Genomic DNA, 24,997 nt, shown 5'->3' with positions numbered 1-24,997 from the left:
TTAACTTAGGGTAAATTGATAGGAAACGTGACCATGTACTGATGTCGGCTTTAAGTAATACAGAAAATTCTGTTGATTTTTGTTACATTATTTGGTTCAGACCAAAAATTCAAGAAACAATTATCTTCATTGCATTCAAATAAATTGTTCTGGACGAAAGACTTTAGAAGCACCTTCGGTTTTCGATTATTTGGTCCAGGGCTCGTTGAAAATTAGTCGACAGATTCAAGAAATAACTTGTCTTCATTGCATTAAAATACATTGCTCTGGACCAAAGAATAGAAAAACTAAATTAATATTAAGACTGTTGCTAAACCGATAAATTTCTATTTTTTAAAGTATCCCAAATAATTGTAAACTGAAAATGTTTCTAAAGTCGTTGAGCCACGCAATTTGAATGCAGTGAAGATAAGTTATGGCATTTCTTGGATTTGTACCCTGTTCCAAATAACAAAAATCAACTGAATTTCTGTTAAAGCAAAACCGACATAGGTACGTATTCTTATGGAAACGTCTCCTATGAATGTACTGAACTTAGCTTAACTTACAGCATAAGTCAGCTTAGCAACTCATTATTCAGAAAATAAGCAGAAATGGCTGCATACATGAAAGACTCGTAACAATATGAAGGTATTTTGAATCACAATCTCAGTTGACTCTGTTACATCATTTCAATCTGTATTATGTAAAATTATATTGCAGGAGTCTTTTTATCGATTTATGAACATAATTCACACACTTGCATTCTTAAATTTCTCTTTGTTTTATAGAATGAAGGCATTCGAACTTGGAGATGCAGGAAAAATTCTTTTGGTGAAACAAAATGGAAAGCTGTCAGCAGTAGGTGCTAAATGTACACATTATGGTGCTCCTCTTGATACTGGAGTGTTGGGTGAGGGTAGAGTCCGATGTCCGTGGCATGGTGCCTGCTTCAATGTGACTACAGGTAAACTTCCTTTAAACATCAAATAGTTACCTTATACATTATCTTTAGGGGTGTGATTTTTTGGTATTAATGATGCGAAATGTGTTAAAAACTTAATTTTACACATGGAAAATGCAAATCCCTTAGGGAAAGTTAAAAATTAAATTAATCATATCTGCGAAATTGATAGAAATCCGCGAAATTACTCCACAATCACGATATTAAAAAAACAGGTTTTATGGAGAATTTGCACAAAAAATTACTTTCAAATAAAATGTGAAAATTTTCTCCGTTATAAAATACACATATATGAACATTTTTACGTATTTGATTGTTCAGCACTATATGCATGTGACATCTGGGAATGATGTACACATAGTTTCAGGGACTACTAAGGGAGCAGTGCAAGCAGACAAGTTTAGTTCTCTTTTCTGCAACAGCTGCCTTTGTGGGGTCAAGAAGGCTGTGCTGTTCCTCACACTCGAATGAACATGAATTATGAATTTAATTAATGATGCAAACAATTTTCTATTATACAAACCTGGCTTTTCAAGTTTAGCTCCCTGTAAAACTGACAAATGATTTCAAGGGAAAAATTGATCTGGAGCCGAGATCGAACCCGGAACTTTTGACTGAGTGCACTAATGCTCTACAGACTGAGCTACCCAAGAACTATACCCGACCCTGACTCAATTATTCTCTTTCTAATCACATACCTCAAGTAGAGATGTCAGAGACCCAGCATTGAATGCACACTTTCTGTGTGACTTAAATTTGTGTTTTCTATCAATGTATTATACAATTTTTCGCTTGAAATTATTCAAGTCAGCTTTACAGGGAGTTATTACCTGAAAAGCCAGATTTGTATAATACGTGTCACTGTTTATTAATATCAACAAGACGAGGCGACATCACATATGTGATTGGAATTTGATGGAGACTCTACGAACCATGTTTAGACATAGAATCATTTCCCTCTTTGGTGATATCTCTCGGCCAGCTCGTTCACCTGATTTGACTGCTTGTAACTTTTTTTTTGTGGGATTATTTTAAGAGCAAAGTGTACGGAACTCGTCCAGCAGATTTAAATACCCTGAAGCAGAGAATTAGAGAACAGATTGATGAAATTTCTCCAAACATGCTACTGCGTGTCATGGAAAATATCATGACTCAGGTGAGAGAATGCGTCAGTGACAGTGGACGACACCTGGAGGCCGTTATTTTCACGAATTAACTTTGAATTTGTGCTCTGTAAAAATGGCGAACTTTGCCTCCTAATTGATAGGTCTTTCAAGAAATGTCAATGGCAAGTTACTGAGTAGTAAAGATTTCAAAATCATGAGTCAGATTTGCCCCACCTTGTATTACAAGTAAGAAATTAATGGGCAATGTACAGAAACTTTTTTTTACCCATTGTAGATGAATGACGAAAAGTCAAGTACCCGTCATTAGTTAAAAGGAAATAATTTAAAAGCGTATTTTGCTGCTCACTATGTTTGTCACAGACTGAACTTGTTTTATGACACTGCGTAATCAACTTCGAAAAGCAAAACTTTGTAGGAATTATTGTGCAAGGAAATTTACGTGCAAATCTCCAAATGCATTTTCATTAATTGTTTTTCTTCACGTAACATTTCTCCAAATAAATTCGTTCTTCAGTTCTGTTCATAATTTCTCCTCGTTTAGTTCTCCAAATAAATTCGCTCTTCAACTGTATACATAATTTCTCTTCGAATGGTTCCATACACAGCACATACTGTACATACCAGTACTATAATAAATACAAATCCCGAACACATCTGACTTTTAAAGCAATTGACTGATGATTCATCCTTTTCATGGGAATTTAGTCTGTGTGGATCTCGGTCACTAACACTGCGTGAAGGGAACTATGTGCGAAGTTTCCTTGTAAAATGTACAAATATTTCACTGAACACTTGAACACTATTTGGTATTAAATATTCAGATACATTCCCAGGAATATGGTGGTACTGAAACACAAGGTTTGAGCAGTGTTGAATGGCAGCTATAATCCCATCCATTCCTCTTAGTGGTGTTTGTTACATACAATAGCAAGTCGTGCACAGTGGTACCTGTTATTTTTCGTATAAATATGTCAGTAAAAAGGAAAGAAAAGTAACTTCATATAATGTAATGTAGCTGAAAGAAATGAAACTTAATAAGAAATTACTTTAAGTTACCCTACCTAACATAAACTGAAACCTAACAAGTCTAACCTAACCTAATTTGCGCAACTAAAATGACGTAAACCTAAAGAAACATAAATAACGCGAATGAAGACCTACATATTGAAAACCGTTACGGTTATGAATTAGGAAACATAACTGCGTAAGTAATGTTTATTTTTCCTCTCAATAAATATTGTTGAAAATGTAGTGTATCAAATCGTAGTTGTCAGTGTGGAAACTCCTGAAACTGCTTCCTTGTACTAAATAATTATTATAATTGATGTTAATTCAAATTCTTTGACAGGAGACATTGAAGACTTCCCAGGACTAGACAGCTTACCTTGTTATCAGGTAGAGGTTCAGGATGGAGGTGGAGTGAAGGTGCGAGCTAAGAGAGAACATGTTAAATCAAATAAAAGAGTAAAAGACATGGTGAAAAGGGACAAAACTGTGGTGTCAACATTCGTAGTTGTTGGTGGAGGTGAGTAATTAAATTTGGTGTCACACTTTTTTGGTGCATATGTGTGAGTGAGCACGTGTGCAAAATCCACTCTCTTGATTATATCAGTTTACATGTGTTTTTTTTTTTACATATTTTATTCAACATGTATTAAGCAACATTTCTTATGTGACACAATTTTAGAGAAAGTAAATAAATTTGATTATCTTGACTTCAGATTATAATTTTTTACAGAATTAGATTTTTCAATGTGTAGATGGAAGAATAATATTAAAATGGATTTGAGAAAAGTGGGATATGACAGAATTAATCTTGCTTAGGATAGGGACCGATGGTAGGATTGTGTGAAAGTGGCAGTGAACCTCTCGGTTCTCTAAAAGCCATAAGTAAGTAAGTAAGTAAATATTAGATTTTCCAGAAGACAAGCTTTCAAATTTAATAAATCCACTGGCATAACAAATAGTGTCATAAAACAGTCTTTGGTAAAAAAACACACTTGTACCTATTTATATAGAGCAATCAGATGAGCTGTGGACAGGAGCGACGGGGTTTTCACTATGTGCTTCTGATTCACTTGCAGTGGGGAATGATGGACTGACAGAGGTGATGATGCATGTGCATGTTCGTCCTGGCTCGTGTCAAGGTTAATGAATCAGTCTCCAAGTGACTGGTGGGTGACACAGTACATAGTACAGTGTATTTTACGGTGTTTTCTTGTGAATTTAAAGTGTGAACTGTATAATGGCTAATCAAATGTTTACTACTGAACAACGTATATAGATTTATGATTCATATATGTTAACCCAGTCTGCTAGCCAAGTACGAAGATGGTTTGAAACACAATTCCCGGATGTAAAAATTCCATCGCAAACAACAACCCATAATCTTTATAATAAATTTCAGGCAACAGGAAGTGTTCAGCATAAGAAACAAAACAGGCAGCATAGGGTTCTCTCAGAAGGAACATTAGATGACATTGGTCATCAATTGAAACACTTTCCTAAGAAATCTCTTAGACATCTTACACAAGTACGAATTTCTTATGGCTCTGTGCAAAAAGCTACTAAATTGTTAAAGTTGCAACCATATAAAAAACTAAGACACGTGCTCTTTAACTGCGTGATCCTGCACTTGGTCGTGCATTTTGTGAGCAGACGCTGAATAATTATAATGGACTAATAGACTCATATTTAATATTATTCTCAGACGAGATATGGTTCCACCTCCGTGGCTATGAGTGTTCACAAAACAATTATTATTGGAATGCTGAGAAACCTGATATTGTTCATGAAGTACTCCTTCGTGACAAAAGAAATTGGTGTATGGTACGCCATGAGCGGAGAAATAATTATAAGGCCCATTTTCTTTCAAAATACAGTTGATTCCCTCACATACATGCCCTCCCTTCTTTAGAGAATTAACTGGCAGGGAGCGTGATTTCACATTCTTCCAGCGAGACTCAGCAACAGGACATACGGCCGATATTTCGATGCGAAAAATTGAACGTGTGTTCCAGAAGGACAGAATAAATTAGTAGGGATTTGTGGTCCCCTTGATCCCTCGACCTAACTCCCTACGATTTTTATCTCTGGAGTACATTAGAAAATACTGTATACAAGACAAACCCACGTACCCTGGAAAAACTGAAATGTAATATCCATTACAAAACTAACATCATTAATCGACCAGAACTAGAGCGAGTTATGGGGAATTTTATAGAGAGGCACCAAAAATGTGTGGACAACAAAGGTGTCCAGTTCCAGCACCTACCTCAATAAAGTTGGTAAGTAAGACACTTTTTAAAATAGTTACAGAAACTTGTATGGTTGTATCATCGTGACTACACTGTCCATTCCCCACTGTGAGTGCATCAGCACCGTACAGTGAAAACCCCGTTGCTCCTGTCCACACCTTATCTGATCACTCTGTACAAGATATTAGGAAGATCTGTCCTTTGCTATAGATGCAAAAGATGGACTCTACGGAAAGTTAAGTCTTGTCAATTATGTCATAAACAATCTTGCTAATATGTAATTGCCATCTTGGTTTTACTGATTTATGAAGTATTACTTCCCTTTTACCACATGGTTCTGTAGCCATTAAATTAACTACGAACTGCTATAACTTTCCATATGGTCGTCAATTATCACTCACCAGTTAAATTTTAATAGCCTATGTTCATTTCCTTTCTTTGGTGTGATAACTGTTGAACAGTAATCAGATCATAGCTGTTTTCTTTGTACAGGTGCCGCTGGAGTATGTTGTGTTGAAACTCTTCGCCAGGAAGGTTATAAAGGACGGATTGTATTTGTTTGTAAAGAATCAGTCCTGCCATATGATCGTATCAAGCTTAGCAAGACTTTAGATATGAAAGCAGACAAAATCTCCCTTCGCCCTGCCACTTTTTACAAGGTAAGCTAGCTTTTATGTAACAAATCATTTTGAGAATTTTCCTATTTTGTGCAATAGAGGAACAGGAGAAAAAAAATGTTTATTTCCTGAAATTCAACATCTATCAGGCTAGTGAGTGCTTTTAAATAAAACTATGTATTTTTATTTTTAATGTAATAATAGTTACTGATGATAATGACGTTGAACATGTTTGCAAAAGACATGTTTGAATCTAGTCGTGTTTCAACAGTGTTTTCTTCTAAATAATTTAAAAATTAAAAATACATACAGGGTAATTCACGAGTATTTACCATCTCTTACGGAGCTTATTTCCGAAGACATTCTGAGCAAAAAATATCACATAAATATTTGTCCTCATCTTAATATTTTAAGAGCTACATTAATTTGAAGTTGTTAGTAAAATACCTTTTTTTCCTTCAGTTTTAAGTGTAAAAAAATTTTACAAATAGAGAATTAATTATTCAGAAGTGTTATTACTTTAGTTCGCTAGCTTTCTGAAGCTAAAAATGTGTTGTTAATTGCTTTGTACAGATTTTGTTTTTCAATTTTTAACTAAAAATTACATCATTCTTACGCACTTATCACAAAAATTGTTACAAATCATACAACTTTAGGAACTTCATTCTTTACAGTTTAATTCTACATCCTAATGTACCATCTTAAAAAATTTACAAGAGTGGCGTGATTTGTAACAATTGTTGTGATAAATGCGTAAGAAAATGTAATTTTGTAGTTAAAAATCGAAAAAAAAAATTCCATATGAACCAATTATGGAATTCACAACACAACTTTAGCTTCAGAATACTAGCTAATTAAATAAATTATGCTCCTGAAGAGTTCATTCTTTATGTGAAATATTCTTTTACCCTTAAAACCCAAGAATAGTGGTATTTTACAAACAATTTCAAATTAGTGCAATTCGGAAAATATTGAGATTAGGACAAATGTTTATATGACATTTTTGCTCAGAATGTCGTCGGAAATAAGCTCAGTAAGGAATGGTAAATCCTCGTGAATCACCCTGTATATAAAATAATTACAACACTATTAAAATACGTATTTTTATTTTCAATGTAATAATAGTTACTGTTAATAATGAATGACGTTGGGCATGTTTATGAAAGACATGTTTGAATCAGTGTTTCAACAGTGTTTTCTTCTAAATAATTAAAAAATTTAAAATACATATATAAAATAATTACAACAGTATTAAAACACTTATTGATTCTAAGGGATTCTTTTATGACTATATTGCGAATCACATGATAGAAGCAACTGGTGCAGCTATGGATAGATTAAATGTGTTGCCAGAAGTAGGGTTTTATATTGGGTGCGTTGTAGTTTGAACTAAATTTTTGTTTTGGCTCTCAAAAGTATTCATATTAGAGATACCCTATCCACATGAAGTCGTGGATTATACTTTATTTTTCAAATATAAAGTCAACGGAATAATAGTAGTAATTATTGACTTACTTCTATTATCTTAGCCATTGTATAAGTTGGGGACGAGATGTTACTTCTGGTCTGTATTGTAGGTTTATGTAATATACATTCACAACTAGCATTATAAATTGAAATTAATAGACTAAAGCAAGAACAATGAGACAGTAAACTGAAATACACTCAGGGAGGGAATAAAGCAACATTGAACAGCTCCTACAGTGCATTATAGTAAGATCACAGTGAAAACAATGAACATGGATGATGAAAAATATTTATTTACTGTATTGATGCTAACATTTGTTAACATTGTTCATTAACGTTATTTATTTAAATTTTTCATTCACACTAAATGGAAATGTTAGCATAGGTGTAGTTTATAACATGGTTCAAAGGAAAAGAAAAAGTCAATTGTGTCATTTATTATTGTCTGTAACATAACAGATAGAAATAAAGTTTAATGAAAATTACAGCAAACTGGAATTCTCCAGAGAGGAACAGGATTAAGGTTGGAAAAGTTTTGGATGGATAAGATATTAGCACAGTCTAGTATATACAGTCACGAAGCTCAATACGTAGTAAATATGCATTCGTAGATAGTTGCTAACCACTAGGATCACTACAATCGCCTCATTACAGGCAATGTGAAATAGTACCGGCACAGTCTATTGTTCCTAGTACTCTCACAACTCAAGCTTCGTGACTGTATGTACGAGACTGTGATATTAGTCAACTATCTAGGTGGTTTCCGTAATTTCGTTTATGAAGATTTGCTGATTTTGAATTTTAATAAACGCAAATGAACCTAAAGTATAAAAAAAGAATCTCAGTCTAATTTCGTTTGTTACTACACACATGCATTAGAAAATGTAATTAAGCTTCACAAAAGTGTGTGGAAAATTAAAGAAATTTTGTTCATGAATAAGACAGAAAAGTTAATAAGTATATAATTTCTTTGGTCGGCGGGAAAAGGCACTAAAGTCAAAAAAGTCGATTTTTCTGTTGTATTTAATCACATAAGTCAAGTATTTTTTCTAATTTTCGAAATAATAAAATTTCTGTATGTTAAATTGAAAAGGGTCGTACTTTAACCAACATACATGAATTTCATTATTATACTTATATTCAGTTAAATGTAAATAAAAAAAAAGTCTCTCCTGAAAAATTCATTCTTTTTACTTGTATGCCTTATCTTGCCGACCAAAGATTTATTAATAAACATTTTTCTATGTTCACGAACGTAATTTCTTGATTAAGTTAAAATACATTCCCACCTGTTAAGGGAAGATGTAAAATGAAATCACTATAAAAATTATATCAGGAACAATATAGTTCCAGTATTATGATAAAACACTGGAGTTTGTATCATTGTTTTTGTAAACAAAAGAAATCGGATTGTCCACGTACTACACACTGGTGATTATAGGTGAGTTCTCAAAACTGAATATTCATGATCTCAAAGCAAAGATAGTCTCAACTTTTAAAAAAAATATTAATTAGCCCTCAAATGCTAGATCACACATGGGAGGAATGTGATTGAAACTGCCATATCCTTCAAGAATATATTTACAGATTCGTGAAAAAATGAATGTTCTCATGTTATAGCATTTGTATTTTATGTCTTCCCAAAGAGATGAACGTATAGTTAATTAAAACTTTCTGATGTGAATGTATCCTTATGTTAAGTTATTGGAAATGTCTTTAGTTGAAATGTTATGTCATAGTATATAGAGTTACTTTGTTGGCTGGGATTTGTCATTTGAACATCTGTTGTTTACGCTCACTGATGTATACTTGTTGCTGGTGTGTTGTTTATGCTCACTGATGTGTAGGTGTTGCTAGTGTAGTTGAAGTTGAATTCGAAGTCGAAGTTGATGCATTCATGCCTGAACCTGGGCCTAAAACAAAGTAAAGGGAAAACATTTTTATTGAAGAAACAATAAAATTCTTGTAAATATAGACTACCATGTCAAATGAGAGGGGGGGGGAGTGTGCATGCAGTCCAAGGCTGTCAGGACTGAGACAGGATGACCCAGCTGTCAGCATCGGGACTTACTAGACAGTCGTTGCATATATAGGTCGCACACTGGACTAAAACAAAGCTAAGGTCAAGGACCTGTTCTGGATCCAGTCCTTGAAAAGGCAAGCCAAGATTCAATAGTAAGGTGATGGGTTAATTCTGTCAATACAATAATCAGAACGATTCAGATATAGTCCTACATAAAAGAGTTTCTATTTTTGTAAAAGAAGAATTTAAAGTTTTATTATTCAGATAAAATATCAAATTTTCTGAGCAACTTATGCTTGGTAACTGAATATTTTTAGAGATGGGTGCATAGAGACCAATGTCAAAAGTTTGGCGAAATTATTATTTTGAATGACAGTAAAAATCAAATCATATGTGTAATATGATTCTTTATAAAACCAGCTGAAAGAAGTAAAAGCAAAATACGTTAGCATTAAACATCAGCCACTGGAGACAAGAATGGACTACAGAAATAAAAAAAAAGTTTTGATTTTGGTATAAGAATAGACGGCAAAAATAATAGCATATTTTGATGTTAAAAACCCGAATCACGTAAGTGAAGTGGGTAGGCATTGGATACATCCATACAGAGGCTTACACACGTGCACATACACGCAAGCACTCATTTTGGCGTTAAAGCTGTTTTCTACCGCAGTGAAATTGCTTGTACATTGAATGAATGTATAAAAATAAAGGTATGCCATATATATTCCATGAAAGCGTTTGGGAGACATAAGGGTAGAGATTCATGCATTCTTGACCTTAGCACTGTGATAAGGTAGTGTGATCAGCACTGCTCCGACTGCATTTTACCCTCTGGAACAACCTGATACTCAGTTTGATAGGAGGCTGAGTGAATCTTGGGGCTGTTCTGGAAGTTTCGGCAACGAGAAAAATCCTGTTACGACCTGGGTTTGAACTCAGAACCTTCCAATCCGTAGGAAGTTGCTCTACCAACTGAGTTACCCATTTGCCAACATATAATAGTCCACCGCTTTGGAGTAATGGTTAGTATGTCTGATCGTGAAACGAGTGGGCCTGGGTTCAAATTCTGGTTGGGAGAAGTTACCTGGTTGAGATTTTCCGAGGGTTTTCCCTCAACCATTTTAAGAGCAAATGCTGGGTAACTTTCGACACTGGACCCTGCACTCATTTTACTGGCATTAACACCTTCATCTCACTCGGATGCTGGATAACCATAGCAGTTGATGAAGTGTCATTTTTTTAACTAATGGCGGGTACTTGACTTGCATCATTCACCCATATGAAGCCAGTTATGTAGACCAATTTACCGACAGAGTCATTGCCCAGGGTGCATCATAGGAGGTTGGTCTATGCTACACCCATGATGAGATGATTATGGAGATTTGTTGGGATGCCACAGGGGAATCGGAGCTTCCCAGAGAAAACCCCTGTTTTACCTGGACCACAGGCTTGCCGAATACAAGTTATAAATTGGGGATACACGGGGATCGAACCAGGGTCCATAGGATTATAAGTCCAGCGCTCTAAAATAATCCAATTAAAAAATATAATAATAATAATAATTATAATAATAATAAACAAATTCTGGTGATATGGATTTCGTATTGAATAATTTTGATTATTTTAAGTCATTATGAATATAATATACCAGTAATTCATGAAAAAGGATAGTTAGTTTCCTTGTCTATTATTTTACCATTATCTTGTTATAAGAAGCATAAAAGAGAAATACTTTGATGTTATAAAAATCAAAATTTGATAATTTATTTGAAATACTAGTTTTAAGCAACTCTGATATCAGAAAAAGCTGTTTTGTTTAATTATGCCATCTGTCTCTGTGTTTGTGTGTACAGCAATTTCTCCAAAGGTATTGTATCAATATTGTTTTTTCTTGTTTTAACCAATGCCACCAGGTTGTCTTTTCGACATTTCTGGTCTTCTCTCCTGGCATTGGCTTAGTTGTAACCCACTTCTGAGATTAGGGTGCCTGAAAGGCGGAGTTACATTACCCTGATGATATGATAGGATGATTATGATTATGTGGTGCCAGGAGAGGTCTTAAATCTAAACTTAATCTAAATTCCAGACCATGGACGAACACAGGAACAATCCCCATTTTAAAGAAAAATTCCTGTGCTTTAACCGCGATCGAACCCAGGACCTCATGAACTATAGCCAGAAGCTCTGATCACTAGACCATGAGGCTGGTCGTATTGATATTGTTCACATTCAATATTTGCAAATCCATTTAGCCACTGGTGGGCTGAGGTGTTTGCCTGCTAATCCAGGGCTGCGCTTGAATGTGGGTTAGATTTCTGCCTGGGCTGTTTACCTGGTTGGGTTTTTCCGAGGTTTTCCCAACCATAAAGCGAATTCCAGGTAATCTATGGCGAATCTTCGGCCTCATCTCGCCAAATACCATCTTGGTATCACCAATTCCATTGACACTAAATAAGTTAGTAGTTGATACAGCGTCGTTAAATAACGAATTAAAAAATCCATTTATTCGAAATACATTGACAATCCCCCCCCCCCCCAAGAATCAGCAAATTATATACTTCGTGGTTTCTTGTATTATATAAAATAAATTGACAAGTGAGGTGGTGAAATTAGAACCGACAGAAAAATGTTTTGCTAAAAGAAGAATTAAATTATATATAACATTATTCGTACTTTCTATCACAAATTTCTCTAAGTTTCGACCCCCTCAAGTTAGAACAGGAGGCAGAGAGCACCTCATTATTAGAGTATTGCCACCTTTCAGGTAAATCAATTTATTATGCTTAAGTGAACCACATATCACATAAACTATAAACAGTAAAATTATTTGCAACACTGTAAAGGATCTGAATTGTTATGAAACACTTAAAATTTATGATGAGGGAGCCTATTTCATCTTTTTGACACTAATTTTCCTACTCCAAATAACTATTTGGTTACCAGTTTATCAATTTATTCGAAAGAAGTTTTCATAATACAGTGTAATTCGAACATTTAAATTCTTTACACAGGATTTTCATTTCGCAGTGAAATTGATCAAAATATGTAAGAAAACTTACCAAGATTTTTATCTACGATGATGTTAAATATGTGGAATAATCTGCGTTGCTGTAAAGAAACATACAAACTATCAGAATAAGTTTCTTACATAACTGCAAAGTGTGTGTGGATCCTAAAAATGTTTCAAAGCAGTAAAATCTGCAAAACAGTTTTACTTATTTGGTATTTATCAAATTGGTGGTGTTCATTATAGTTTTAAAATTATAAGTCGTGAGGAGGTGTGGAAGTTCCTACCCAAAATGCATGCCACGAGAAAATTGAGAACACTTTCAGTACAATAACAGTTCCCATTTGGTGGTTAGCAAAAATTATATATTAAGAATGCAGTATTTACTGGTTTGACTTAGATGAGGATGCTTCATTGTCAAGCACAGTTTTTACTTTCGCTGATATTCTCTCAATTATATGGCACCATTTTATTAGCTGTAAAAAGTCTGACTAGATAGGGGAGATTTTCGTCTAAAGATCGGACTCTTGATCCAGATTTATTTTGCTTCATCAAGGTAAAAAAAACTCACAAGTGTAAGTGCTGGAAAAAATTGGAGTGTCTCCAGTTCATAAAATATATTATCAAATTTATTTTTCAGACTATTCAAGATGTCTACGTATTTCTGAACATAGGGAAAATGAATAAGAATGTGGTCCTCTATTTTTGTTTTCCAAAATGACATCATCAGTTTAAATGCTTTCACCACATCATTAATGTCAGAAATAAGTTTATCTTTCCCTTGTAGCTTTAAGGATAACTTATTCAAGAGTTTTGTGTGTTACGTACAAACCTGTCATGCTTCCCTCCATAGGTGGAGAGAGAACAGTTTCCTTGGTGGGGGGCAAAGCAAAACCATAGAATCCCGATATAACGGAGTTACAGGGGATATCATTTACTTACTCCCCTGTTATAGCTTGACCGTGGTAGAGTATATCGGAATATGATCATTTAATAAAAGTATTTTTGGGGTGCATGTTTCTTTTACTGTTACATCCATATCCACGATGTTTCGGACTGAGTTGTATAGGGCTTCAACTGTAGGTCTACTACAAATTATAATAGGGCATAACCATAGGCAGAGTTATGGGAGGGTATGTGGGAGCACTACCCCCTCCCCCCCAATTTGTCTGAATTCTTTTTTTTCCTATTAACATTACGAGATATTGAATTCAAAAGACTTTTTTTTGCTTTTGTTTATGAATGGGATATTATTTGTAAATGCTACCATCGTTTCATCTTCCTGGAAAATGGCTGTTTTCACAAAAAAATCTTTGGACTATGGTTGTTTTATGAAAACTACTGAAAATTTTCACTCCTTTAACATGGAACTATGGTGTTTTTTTTTTTTCAATAACACCTAATTCAGTAGCTGGCTGCTGCAGACTTCTAACACAGGAGTACAGGCTGTTGCAAAAGAAACATTACAGTGCTTCCATTCCTCAAATGAGGTATAGAAATTCTTACACATTCAGAAATTTAAAATAAATATTATAGTCTAGACACATGATCTGAAGACATTAATTCCTCAATTTAAGCACAGAAACTTAATCATAAACAAAAACAAGAAAAGTCTTTTGCATTCAATATTTTCTAATGTTAATAGAAAAAAAAAAAAGACTGCCCCCATGCTCCCCCATAACTCCACCTATGCTCCCCTCCAAGCCAATTCACTCCCACCAGGTAAAGGAAAAGGAAATGCACAGTGCATATCCTGCATAAGGTTTCGGCACTGCTAATGTAGTGAGTTAAATTAATATAGACTGAGCCAAGAAATATAACCTTGAATTCTAACTAAACATTAAAGTTAGTTCAGTAACACTATTTTGTGTGTGTGTGTGTGTGTGTGTGTGTGTGTGTGCGTGTGCATGTGCGTGTGCGTGTGCGTGCGCGTGCGCGTCCATCCCCATATAGTAATTAGCATTTTTATAGTTATTACCAGCTCCAGGAGGTTAAGAGGTTCAGCTGCACTGAAGTGGAATTCTGAAAAATGATTAAAGTAATGTTTATTAAATAATAATTAGTGTAGTAGTGTAATATATAATCATTTGAAGGGGATATCATAACTTAACCTTATCATTACTCAAAGATGTATGTGATTTATTTCATTGTAGGTGGTCACAGTTCTGCCATCTATCCGCAATATGCGGAACCTGAATCACACAAAGTGAAGTGGGTAGGCATTGGATACATATACAGTACCAGTATGTGATCAGTTAATGCAAAACTTGTGTGAAGATTTTTGTGGTTACAATACACGAGTATCAATTGAAAGAATTTATTTTTCATTTATACCCATCTTATCTTGTACAAAATTTCTTTAAAAGATACTATTGTCACACATTTATCCAGGGTTGATGCATTATATGATACGAGAAATAACTCACGTTAATCTATTGATGAATTATGTAGAAAAATTTTAATCTTATATACCGGGTGTTAAAAAAGAGCATTCAGTATTTTGCGAAGTGGTAGTATTCAGAAAAATAGGAAAAACAAGTCTAATAAACATGGGTTCTAAAATTAATATTTTCCGAAATATGATTATTTTTCATTAAAACCATAAGAGATGTTCAATGTGATTTCTATTTAAAAAATAGTTTTCATTATTCTGAGAGGTGGTGGTAGTAGTTATCAGAACAAAAAAAAGAAGACTAATAAACATGGGTCCTAAAATTAATATCTTCCGAGATATGAGTCATCATCATAGGAGATGCTCAATATGATTTTCATTAAAAAAGAGCATTCAGTATTCTGAGAGGTGGCACTATTCATCAAACAAGAAATGTGTGTCCTAGAATAACATTTTGTACAAAACAAGGGCTTTGAAATTGGTACTAGTAAGAACAGCATTTCTTCTAATGTGAGCTCTTTGCTTGTTTCTTATTGGGTATACAGTATCATCGGAAATGCAATAAACAGAAAGATAACGAGATGTGATTCCCTAAAGCCCATCCAGATGCTACAGCTTACTTGACGCTTTACTTGCACGTGCAAAAAGTTGTAAGTAAGAAGGAGTGTGTGGACTGTAAAATTGAGCGATTTTTAGAACTGAATGCCTCCAACTCAGTGTTCATTCTTCGTTTAGTTCTAAAAATCTCTCAATTCTATGGTCCAAACGCTCCTTCTTACTTGCAACTTTCTGCATGTGCAAGTGAAACGTCAAGTAAGCTGTTGCATCTGGATGAGCTTAAGAATCAATGAGCTGTGAGAAGTTAGGAGCGATTGCATGCATGTTTGCACTGACAGCTGACAAACCGCAAATGGTACAATATCATGTGGCGACATAATCCTACACAGTGTTCTTCATTCTAAAATACCTCTTATCTCCCCCACTTCATTGCTTTTACCCCATGCCTATTATATTACCAGGAGAGGATGAACTAGTGATATCCTCTTTTGTCACTTTCCAACATAACTTCTGTTAATTTTGCAGACAACTTGTCAAGCTGAGATATTTCCTTCAAAATTTTACCATAACCTTACACTATTACTTTAAAAATATTAATATAAAACATAAAAGTATTCATTTATAAATCAAGCTGTAGGACATTATTATTATTATTATTATTATTATTATTATTATTATTATTATTATTATTATTATTATTATTAAATATCCGCGGAAAAGAACCCTATAAGCTGTAGGATAATCCTTGCATCCTGCATGAAGAAATTATCCTTGTTTTGTAGCCATATAATTTTAACAGTTTGATGTTTGATTTAAGGGGAGAGGATGGTAATTTTTAAAACTTTTTTCCTATTTGGTGTAAAATATTAATTTTTTGTATGTAGAGAGCTCACGGCTATAGCAACTCAACAAAATAGAAATATTTTGAATAAATTATTTGGGAGCCAGATTTGAAAAAAAAAATGTACCCAATGCAGGATTTTACTAAACTCGATATATCTAAGCCATTTTTGGAGATAAATTCAAACACAATGTTACAATTTATTTGTAAAAGCACGCTCTACAAACTGTGTATAACAGAATTTTGATATTAGTTCCTACATTTGTAAAATAAACAATTAAAATTTAATAACATTTTTTTTTATTTTCTTTCTTGCAACAGAGAGACTTATTTTTAAAATGAAATCAATTAGGGAAATTCCGTTACAGAGAAAAGTTTCCTAGTAGTCTAGAGAATGTGTATTCTAAATTTCATTCATATATCTTTAATAGTTGAAAAATTATATCGATTTTTGTCTGGCTATGTAGCAAAAAAAATAAAGCTCCAGAAACAGCAATCCAAGGGGGTGTGATTTAATAATCCAGAGCGCAGGAACTTTAAAAATGGCGTCTCAACATCCAATAAGGGCACATATACCCACACAATGTTATACAATGTATTCCACACACATCACAGAGTATTTTAAAGAAAAATTTGGTTTTGAAAAAAAAAATGAAGTTCAGGAAACAACAAACAAAGTGCGGTGTAATTTAAAAATCCAGAGTGCAGGAAGTTTAAAAATGGCGTCTCAACAACCGATAAGGGCACAAATACCCACAAAATATTATACAATGTATTCTACACATATCACAGAGTATTTTAAGGAAAAAATTGTTTTTTGAAAATTTACTCATTTTTCACCAAAAAATACCATCCTCTTCCCTTAACAATTTTTCTGTAATAAGAAAATTTGTAGTAGTAGTCTTCAAATTTCAATTTACTTCACTATTATTTTGTGTGTCTGATATTTCTTTGTAATAAGTTTATGTAGACTGTTAGAAAACGTAATTTTTTGCCTTTGGTGACTGAAATGGCTTTTATTACATCATTACCAACGTAATTTTCGTGATAAATAATGATAAATCCATATAGGGCGCGACAGTCCATAAAGGACCAAGGTCGGCTGCTAATCTCATGCCCACATGTTTCAGCAGAAGTGAACGATCATCCAACCAGTACAGGGGTATTGCGTGGTTAGCACATTGATCCTCCAGCCATTATAGCCAGTTTGCAGAACCAGCTTTTGCTATCTGTCTTAGCTCCCCAAATTTATCATGATGCTGAATGGGCACTGGTCCCATACACTGACCGAAATTTCATGAGAAAATTTATTTCACTATGAGGGCTTGAATTTAGCAGTATTATGTAATACGAGTCGAGGCATAATACCTTAGCAGTGACGTAGCCAGACTAATTATTTTGGGTGGGCCGGATATGCAGGGTTTAGAAAGTACCTGATCCATCTCCTGAAAATGCCGCTGCTGTCACTCTCTTGAAGCTCATTCTCGGAGGTCTTATTTAATAACATGCAAAATTATGATAAACAATCATGTAAGGCATATCTATACAAACTCTTCATAAGGTGAAGCTGGAGCCGTCGAGATTTCCTAGCAACGAATCTGTTGATCACTGATCCTTCAGCAAATCCCACTTTTCTCCCTCTTGATGGATAAAATTGCTAGATTACAAAGCCTTGTGTTTGACATGGTTGTCCTTATGTAAGTTTTTATTCGTCTTAAAGCAGAAAAAGTCCTTTCTGCGGATGCAGCACTGGAATGAAATTCTTCGAATTTTTCTTTGTTTCGGAGCTTTGAAAAACTATCTATCGTTGTCTTAATGAGGGACGAACATTTACTAATATCCATTTTTGGAAACTGAAGTGCTTTCGATAATGACTTTGCAAGAGCAAGATTACCGCCTAAACATACTAAATAAAATAAGGTGTCAAATTTTTCTAGCTGATGTAACAATTCAGTAGCCTCCACAGCTTCCTTCTTTTTATCGCTGCCAGACAATTTTTTAGGCCCAATCTAATACAGTTAAATTGACTCTTGAAGAAATGAACTCATTTTTGACTTCTTATCGTAATTCTATCGATTGTAACTATTACTCTGGATACATGGTTTATTTTTAATGTTGAGTGTTTTCCCTAAAAAGAAACGCAAAAATTCGCCCACCCGCTGGCTACACCACTGTACCTTAGACCATGATGCTGCGGCAAGAGACAAATAATAATAGTAATAATAATAATAAAATATTGATATTATTGTAATATTATTTCATCATCCTCATGATGATGCTAGTACATATTAAATTTAGACTTCGAATACTATGATTAATGTTAAGTTTTAAGGTGCTCTTTATTATAATTTTTATCAAAGTAATGATACCTTGCAGATGCCATATGTACATTTAATACTTTGTGTGTACAGTAATTGTAAACAAACTTACCTGTTAAAATGAAGAGGAGGAACACAAACAGAAGAGCTTTTTTATACATAGCACCAAAAGTATTACTATATGTTTAAAGATATGAGTGAACAAATGTGTGTCTTAATATAGCAATGCCCACATACTTTGTGTATGACATGAATATTAGAGGATTTTCGCCAAATTACGTTTTACCTTTTACATCTATACAAGCCATTAAGTTTATTAAGGCACCTAAGTATGTAACTAAACCACTTCACATTATTTAAAATTGATAAATAAACATGAGAAAAAAGACAAGGTAATAAACAGTTTTATTTCCAACCTGTTTTCATTCTAACAAGCTAGTGCTAAATTTAATCATTTTTGTGAGTTGTGTTAAAATTAAAATAGAAAGCCAGTTCTGTAAAGTAAGATTTTATTGCGGGTTTTGAAAAGGGGTATGTTCTTAACTATAATCATATGTGAGGGGATGTCTAGAGAGTCCTGTGTAATAACTTCTCTATGCTTGCTTGCTTGCTTATGGCTTTTAGAGAACCTGGGGGTTCATTGCCGCCCACCATCTGTCCCTGTTCTGAGCAAGATTAATCCAGTCTCTACCATCATATTTGTTACATATCAACATAGTTCTGTTCTGGTTTGTGATGGTCTGGCATTGTCGAATTTTATTTTTGAGTGGAGGGTAATGTCTATTGGTCAGGATTCATTGCCTTCATTTCACATAATACAAAAATCTCTGTCATTTTTGTTCCCGACAAAAGCTTATGCAGTCTCTCATGACATTTGCGTGTAATTTTCTGCAGTTATATTTGAGATAACTGCCTGAAGAATCTTCTGTAGTTGTAAAAGAGCTGACGCACAGACACATTTGTCTGTGAAGCAGGGAATTTTTTGTAAGGCAGGAAAATGCTAGTCAATTTTACCTGAGTCTCTCTCAGCAGAGATTGAATTATGTTACCTGCCATAAATCCATGATACAATGTTTTCGCTTTGCTTTCAAAGGAACCTGTGTTCAGAACATTTTATTTCCTTAAAAATAAAGTGCCTTCAGATTGGTTTCAACCTTCAAACTTTCAAACCAATGGCATGTATGATGAGTACTGAATTACTTTATTACTTAAAAGCCCAAATGTACAAGTCTATTTGTATATCTTCAAATATTTTAAATCTTTCAAGGTAAGCAATTAAGTAAAATTGCCACTCAACTTACGTCAATTTAGTAGCATATTAAAGTAGTTATCATATCTGCTTTGATAATATATAGTTATAAGACTGAAGAGGAATAAATTGAACCTACGTTTTTCTGAGTATTGTAATGTAATAAAGATAGTATGTATAGTCTTGCACAAGGTCTTTTGGTGTGTTGTGTGAGTAATACTCAAGTTTCATATATACACACAAGTTGCTACCACTGATTCGTTCTCGATAAAGTAATAGAACACAATTTACATACTGCAGTTTCTCATGGCTCACAGGCTAGCTGCTTCACATACTTACAGGGATCATGGCTGCCAGGCTTTGACCAACTGCACAGTGACGTGACAACATGCATGTATCAACAAACAAACAAACAAACAGTTGTCTAATTTTATTGTCCTCAAGTAGGCAAGATGACCGAAAATTATGAATGATTTTGGAGCTGATGTCGGACTATTGATAACGAAACTAGATCTGTGTTGCAGGACAAAACAATTGAAATTTGAGGATGGACAGTCTGAAATGATGTGTCCGAGAAAATTAGGTGTTAATAAAAAATTGCATTTCATATCAGTGTTACTATATTGTAAAAATTATCATCCTTTAAGAAGCTTTGTGCAGTAGCACTGCAATATGAAATTTATTTCTTGCATAAGAACTATGTCTTTTCAATATGCTTATCACAGACACTGTAGTTTAATTATATATCGTGATTACACAACTTTTAACACTGTGTCACTGAGGAATATAATTTCTGGTGATCACTTTCATGTGTTAATAATGAACTAAGTTTATAAATACCTAGCTGACAAGTTTCAGCTTAGGAGCCATAGAACTAGTCCTAGACAACTAGGAAGTTTAATTACATATCGATCGTCCAGTTCAAAAGTGCGAAAACTCAAAAAATGCCATTTTTAAATTATTTATACTACTGAAAGCCTCTTTCGGAGCTCTTTCCGATTCAGTATTGAGATAAGTCATATTTAAACCAAAAAGAAAAAAACTAAATAAACTGCTTTAGAAATAATTATAACTATGGACTTTACTAATTCATTATTAGTACATTTCGAAATGTATTAATAATGAACTGGAAGATTGTGATAAACTTGTCCTGAATACTGACTCATTTCTAATTGTCGTGGTTATGAACCAGAACTCTGACCCTTTCTAAGTGATTTATTTGGAACTTTCAACTGAAGATATATCAAAACTTGTTTTTTTGAGTTGTCGCACTTTTGAACTAGGCGATCGATATATTGTACAGTTACCCTGAAAAAGAATGAGACGATTCTTGGTCGTCGGAAGTTAAAGTTCTACAGTGTGATTCACTCGATATCGACGTAACGATACATAACATGACAAATAGTACAAGAATTGTTACAAGGACCACAACAAGGACAAGGACCAGAATAAGGATCACGAAGAAGACTGCCATTTAAGGCCAGGATTTCACAACATAGCTCGAGTCACAAAATATCATTGCTTCACTGTACCGAATGGCAAATGCCTGCTAAGGGAACTACATTCTGGACTGCTGCTGTCACTGTCTTGTCTCGTTAGCTCATATAGTAGCATGTCGGTTCCACTGTATGACCAAACATCTCATGTTCGATCCCGGGTAAAACTTTTTTTTTATTGAGGTGTAATTAATTTGTTCAGAGTTCCTCGACTGTCTAATTTGTCGAAAAATATGGAATAATTTATGCCCAATTTCTGGGTCTTACAAGTGGGCTGAACCTCGTCAAAAAATGAATAAATCTTACTTGGAAGTTAAAAGTATTCTTCCTCAAACAAAAATCATAAGAAACAAAAAGAGACATGTTAACTTAAAATCTTGTCCACATGCCATCAGCTTCTATTACAGCTCTAAGTCGATCCGGCATGGATGTCACGAGATTGTGGAATAAGTTCTGATCCCCGGCGAGATCTTCCCAGGTGTCAAAAACTTGATCCCACAATTCATCTCGATTTCAAGGGCGTCGGTGGGCATAGGTGGCTATCCCTCTCTTTTTCAATTCCGCCCATAAATTTTCGATGACATTCAAATCAGGTGACTTCGGAGGCCAATTAATGATTTCGATTTCGGGTCTCCTTTGAAACCATCTTTGAATGCTTGCAGCATAGTGCACGGGATGGTTATCTTGCTGGAACAGCAATGTTCCTTTGGGAAAACGTTCTCGGGCGGAGGGAAGGAATATATTTTCCAGAATGTGCTCGTAAGTTCCCACATTAAACCAGCCATCGATGCGTTCTATAATGCCAGGTCCATCGTAAGACATCCACCCCTAACACGATATGCTAAAGCGCCCCGATCTTTCACGTCGGTGCACATAGCGCTGATCATGTCGAAGACCATCGTCACGATAGACACGGACAGGACCTTCGTAATCACTCGAGATGGTTGTTTCGTCGGAGAAAATTACATTTCTCCAATCGAAATCCACTCGATTGGTAGCGAAGGCAAGATGGTCGACAGCTTGTGCTTCCCCCAATATTTCCATTTGCGCAGCCCTCCGGCTCCTAATACCGCAGTTCCTCAACCTTCTGATCACAGTCTGTGAAGAACCGGGAAAGTTAGATGCTGCTCTTATTTCGTTAGCAGTCAGAAAGGGGTCCTGTCGAACTGTCTCGAATAAGAGAGCATCCTCTTCCAATGAAGATATCCGCGAACGCCCAGGAATAGGGCGATTTTCGACCTCCCCTAAATTTTGGTAACGATGAACCCACCTCGCGGCTGTACTTCCAGGAACACCGACCAAACAGCCAGCATATCTAGCCCCATATCCAGCCTCAACTAGATCTATAACTCGCTGTCTCATGTCACATCGGTTCGCCATTACGATGAGAAATAAGGGATGACGATAATACTTTAGTGTAGACAATGACTATTTAACATGATATAGAATTATTGAAATAACAGGCATCTTGCATAGTAAGAGTTAATAAATCAACCCTAAATTAAATATCTAAATAACAGGATATAACAGGAAGTCCAATTGTTGCGAAACTAATCAAATTAAATCTAATTACATTAAGTAAACAAACCCCAAGCTATGACACCACATTGCTACAGCTGTTAATAAAATATTGTAATAATTACTTAACAAATGACTTAACCTAAGGACTCTAAACCTTTGTAAAAGTTTGTCCATTATTACATATATTTTTAAATTTCATTTTAATTGTTAGTTTTTAATATATATGCATTTACATTGTATATGTGTGTATAAATGCATTCATTAGATTAACGTTTATAATATTATAACTTGTAATTTTGTATTGTTTGCGATCATTAACACTTAATCTCAGGACTTTGTAAAACTCTATTTCAACGTTACTTAGCTATTTCAACGTTATTTAGACCAAAAAAAAATCGTTGTGTAGACTAAGGATCGAACTAGCACTCTTCTACACAACACGCAAAAGTCTTACTGTCTGAGCTATTGAAACGACATGAAAGCGTTCCTTTCTGTATGGTGTGTCGATCTAGTCATGAAGGTCCATTGTCGATTTAACTACACGATTTATGTATATATTTATCTTTTATTTACGTAATATTATCATATTTTTTGCAGTTTTTGAAGTGAATTTCGGAACGATGCTAGTAACAAACCAAATAGCCTGCATTTAAGTAACTCAATATTCGTTATCTTGTGTATCAGTGCTCTGGTCTCTGATCATGCGCAGTGTCTTACATCTGAGACTTAGGAATATTCAATCGTCTCATCCTTTTCCAGGGAAACTGTACAAATGTTGTTGTTGTTTTCTAATGCCAGGCGTTTGACAATAAAGTCATTTGACCTCTTGCACTCCAATATTTTTCAAAGATATTATCATGGCCAGCCACTGAAGCACAGATTATATTGTACAAATGTGAACGATATTTTAACTCAGTTTTACACCATAAGATAGATACAGTGTGTACTGAAACTTAATTTGATTTTATTTTTATTATTTTAGTAAAACTTTGTGATTATCTCTAGAGAGTGAACCAAACTAATCCTCTAGCTGCTACAGTATTCTATAAGGACAATTAAAATTTAACATAATTAGCTTGTGATTTGTAAACTTAAAATTTCAATCCAAATAAATTTAATCTTCAGCGGTAGTAAGTAAAACTGAAGAATTGTGAAAAATTTTAATAAAACCGGTCAGTTAGCTAATTATTCATATTCTAATTGTTTAAAATTTTGCTTTTATCTTATCATTCTTCAAATAACTTGTGAAACAGTCCTATCTCGTCTTTTTTAATTTATGATTGAATCCAAGGAATCCTCTTAATTTTTTGCTTTCGGTGGCTTTGGTACAAAAACCACAGCATGGTAATTCAAGATGACCCATTTTGAAAAGAGAGTACTGACTAATGAGTTGCCAATAGCTACTGAAGTAGTGTGAAAGCAAAAGCATATAAACCAGTTACCAGTTTGTTGCAACAGTGTGGGTGAAGCTACGAAGTGCGTCCAGAAAATAAGTTTCCTTCTTTCTTAAAATCCCAAACTATGTCTTTGATGAATTTAAATACTATTATAGTCACAATCATGCCATGGTATGAAAGAAAAATTTCACAACCTCGAGCGGGAATCGAACCTGCGACTTCCTGTTCTCCGGTCAGGCGCTCTACCACTGAGCTATCGAGTTCATCTCACGCCAAAGGCTTGGAATTATCCTTTCATACTGGCGACTCTGTTATAGAGTACTGTCAACGTCAACGGACGTGTATACGTCACCAAACATCGTAAGATGAAGATTACATATGTCTTTGATGTTTAATTATTTATTTAATGAGTGACATTTATTTTCAGGAACATGATATTGAAGTATTGACCAGCACAGAAGTAGTTAGTCTTAACACAGAATCAAAAGTCCTAAAACTCAGCTCAGGAAATGACCTGAAATATGATGCTGTATTTTTAGGAACTGGTTCCATGTAAGTAGTTACATTCTTATTCTTAATTTACGAGTAAAATGTTCATTAAGAATATAGCGAATTTTTTATTTTATGTAATACACAGATTATCCATTAAGAGAAAGCTTGTTTTAAAATATTGAGAATGAATAATTGAAAGAGTTACATTTTCATTTATCTTACAAACGTTGTTTTTGAGGTAACCAACTGCGCATTCTGGATAGTTGGGACAGTTAGCTCTAAAATTATT

At 34.4% G+C, this 24,997-nt stretch overlaps 1 protein-coding gene across 5 annotated transcripts in view; it reads left to right on the top strand.

Moving 5' to 3' along the window:
- The window catches only part of LOC138697821 (apoptosis-inducing factor 3), an 84,941-nt gene that overhangs the window by 33,965 nt on the left and 25,979 nt on the right, over window positions 1-24,997 (top strand). For all 5 annotated transcript variants that reach the window (XM_069823367.1, XM_069823357.1, XM_069823377.1 and 2 more), the window contains 4 exons: window positions 771-946; window positions 3,419-3,595; window positions 5,820-5,986; window positions 24,644-24,768. In XM_069823367.1, the coding sequence (XP_069679468.1) occupies window positions 771-946; window positions 3,419-3,595; window positions 5,820-5,986; window positions 24,644-24,768 (645 nt within the window). The remainder of the gene's footprint in view (window positions 1-770; window positions 947-3,418; window positions 3,596-5,819; window positions 5,987-24,643; window positions 24,769-24,997) is intronic.

The sequence above is a fragment of the Periplaneta americana genome, chromosome 1 (assembly GCF_040183065.1).
Source record: "Periplaneta americana isolate PAMFEO1 chromosome 1, P.americana_PAMFEO1_priV1, whole genome shotgun sequence".
NCBI lineage: Eukaryota > Metazoa > Arthropoda > Insecta > Blattodea > Blattidae > Periplaneta > Periplaneta americana.
The sequence above is the reverse complement of the archived record's forward strand: the minus strand, read 5'-3'. Positions and strand labels throughout refer to the sequence as shown.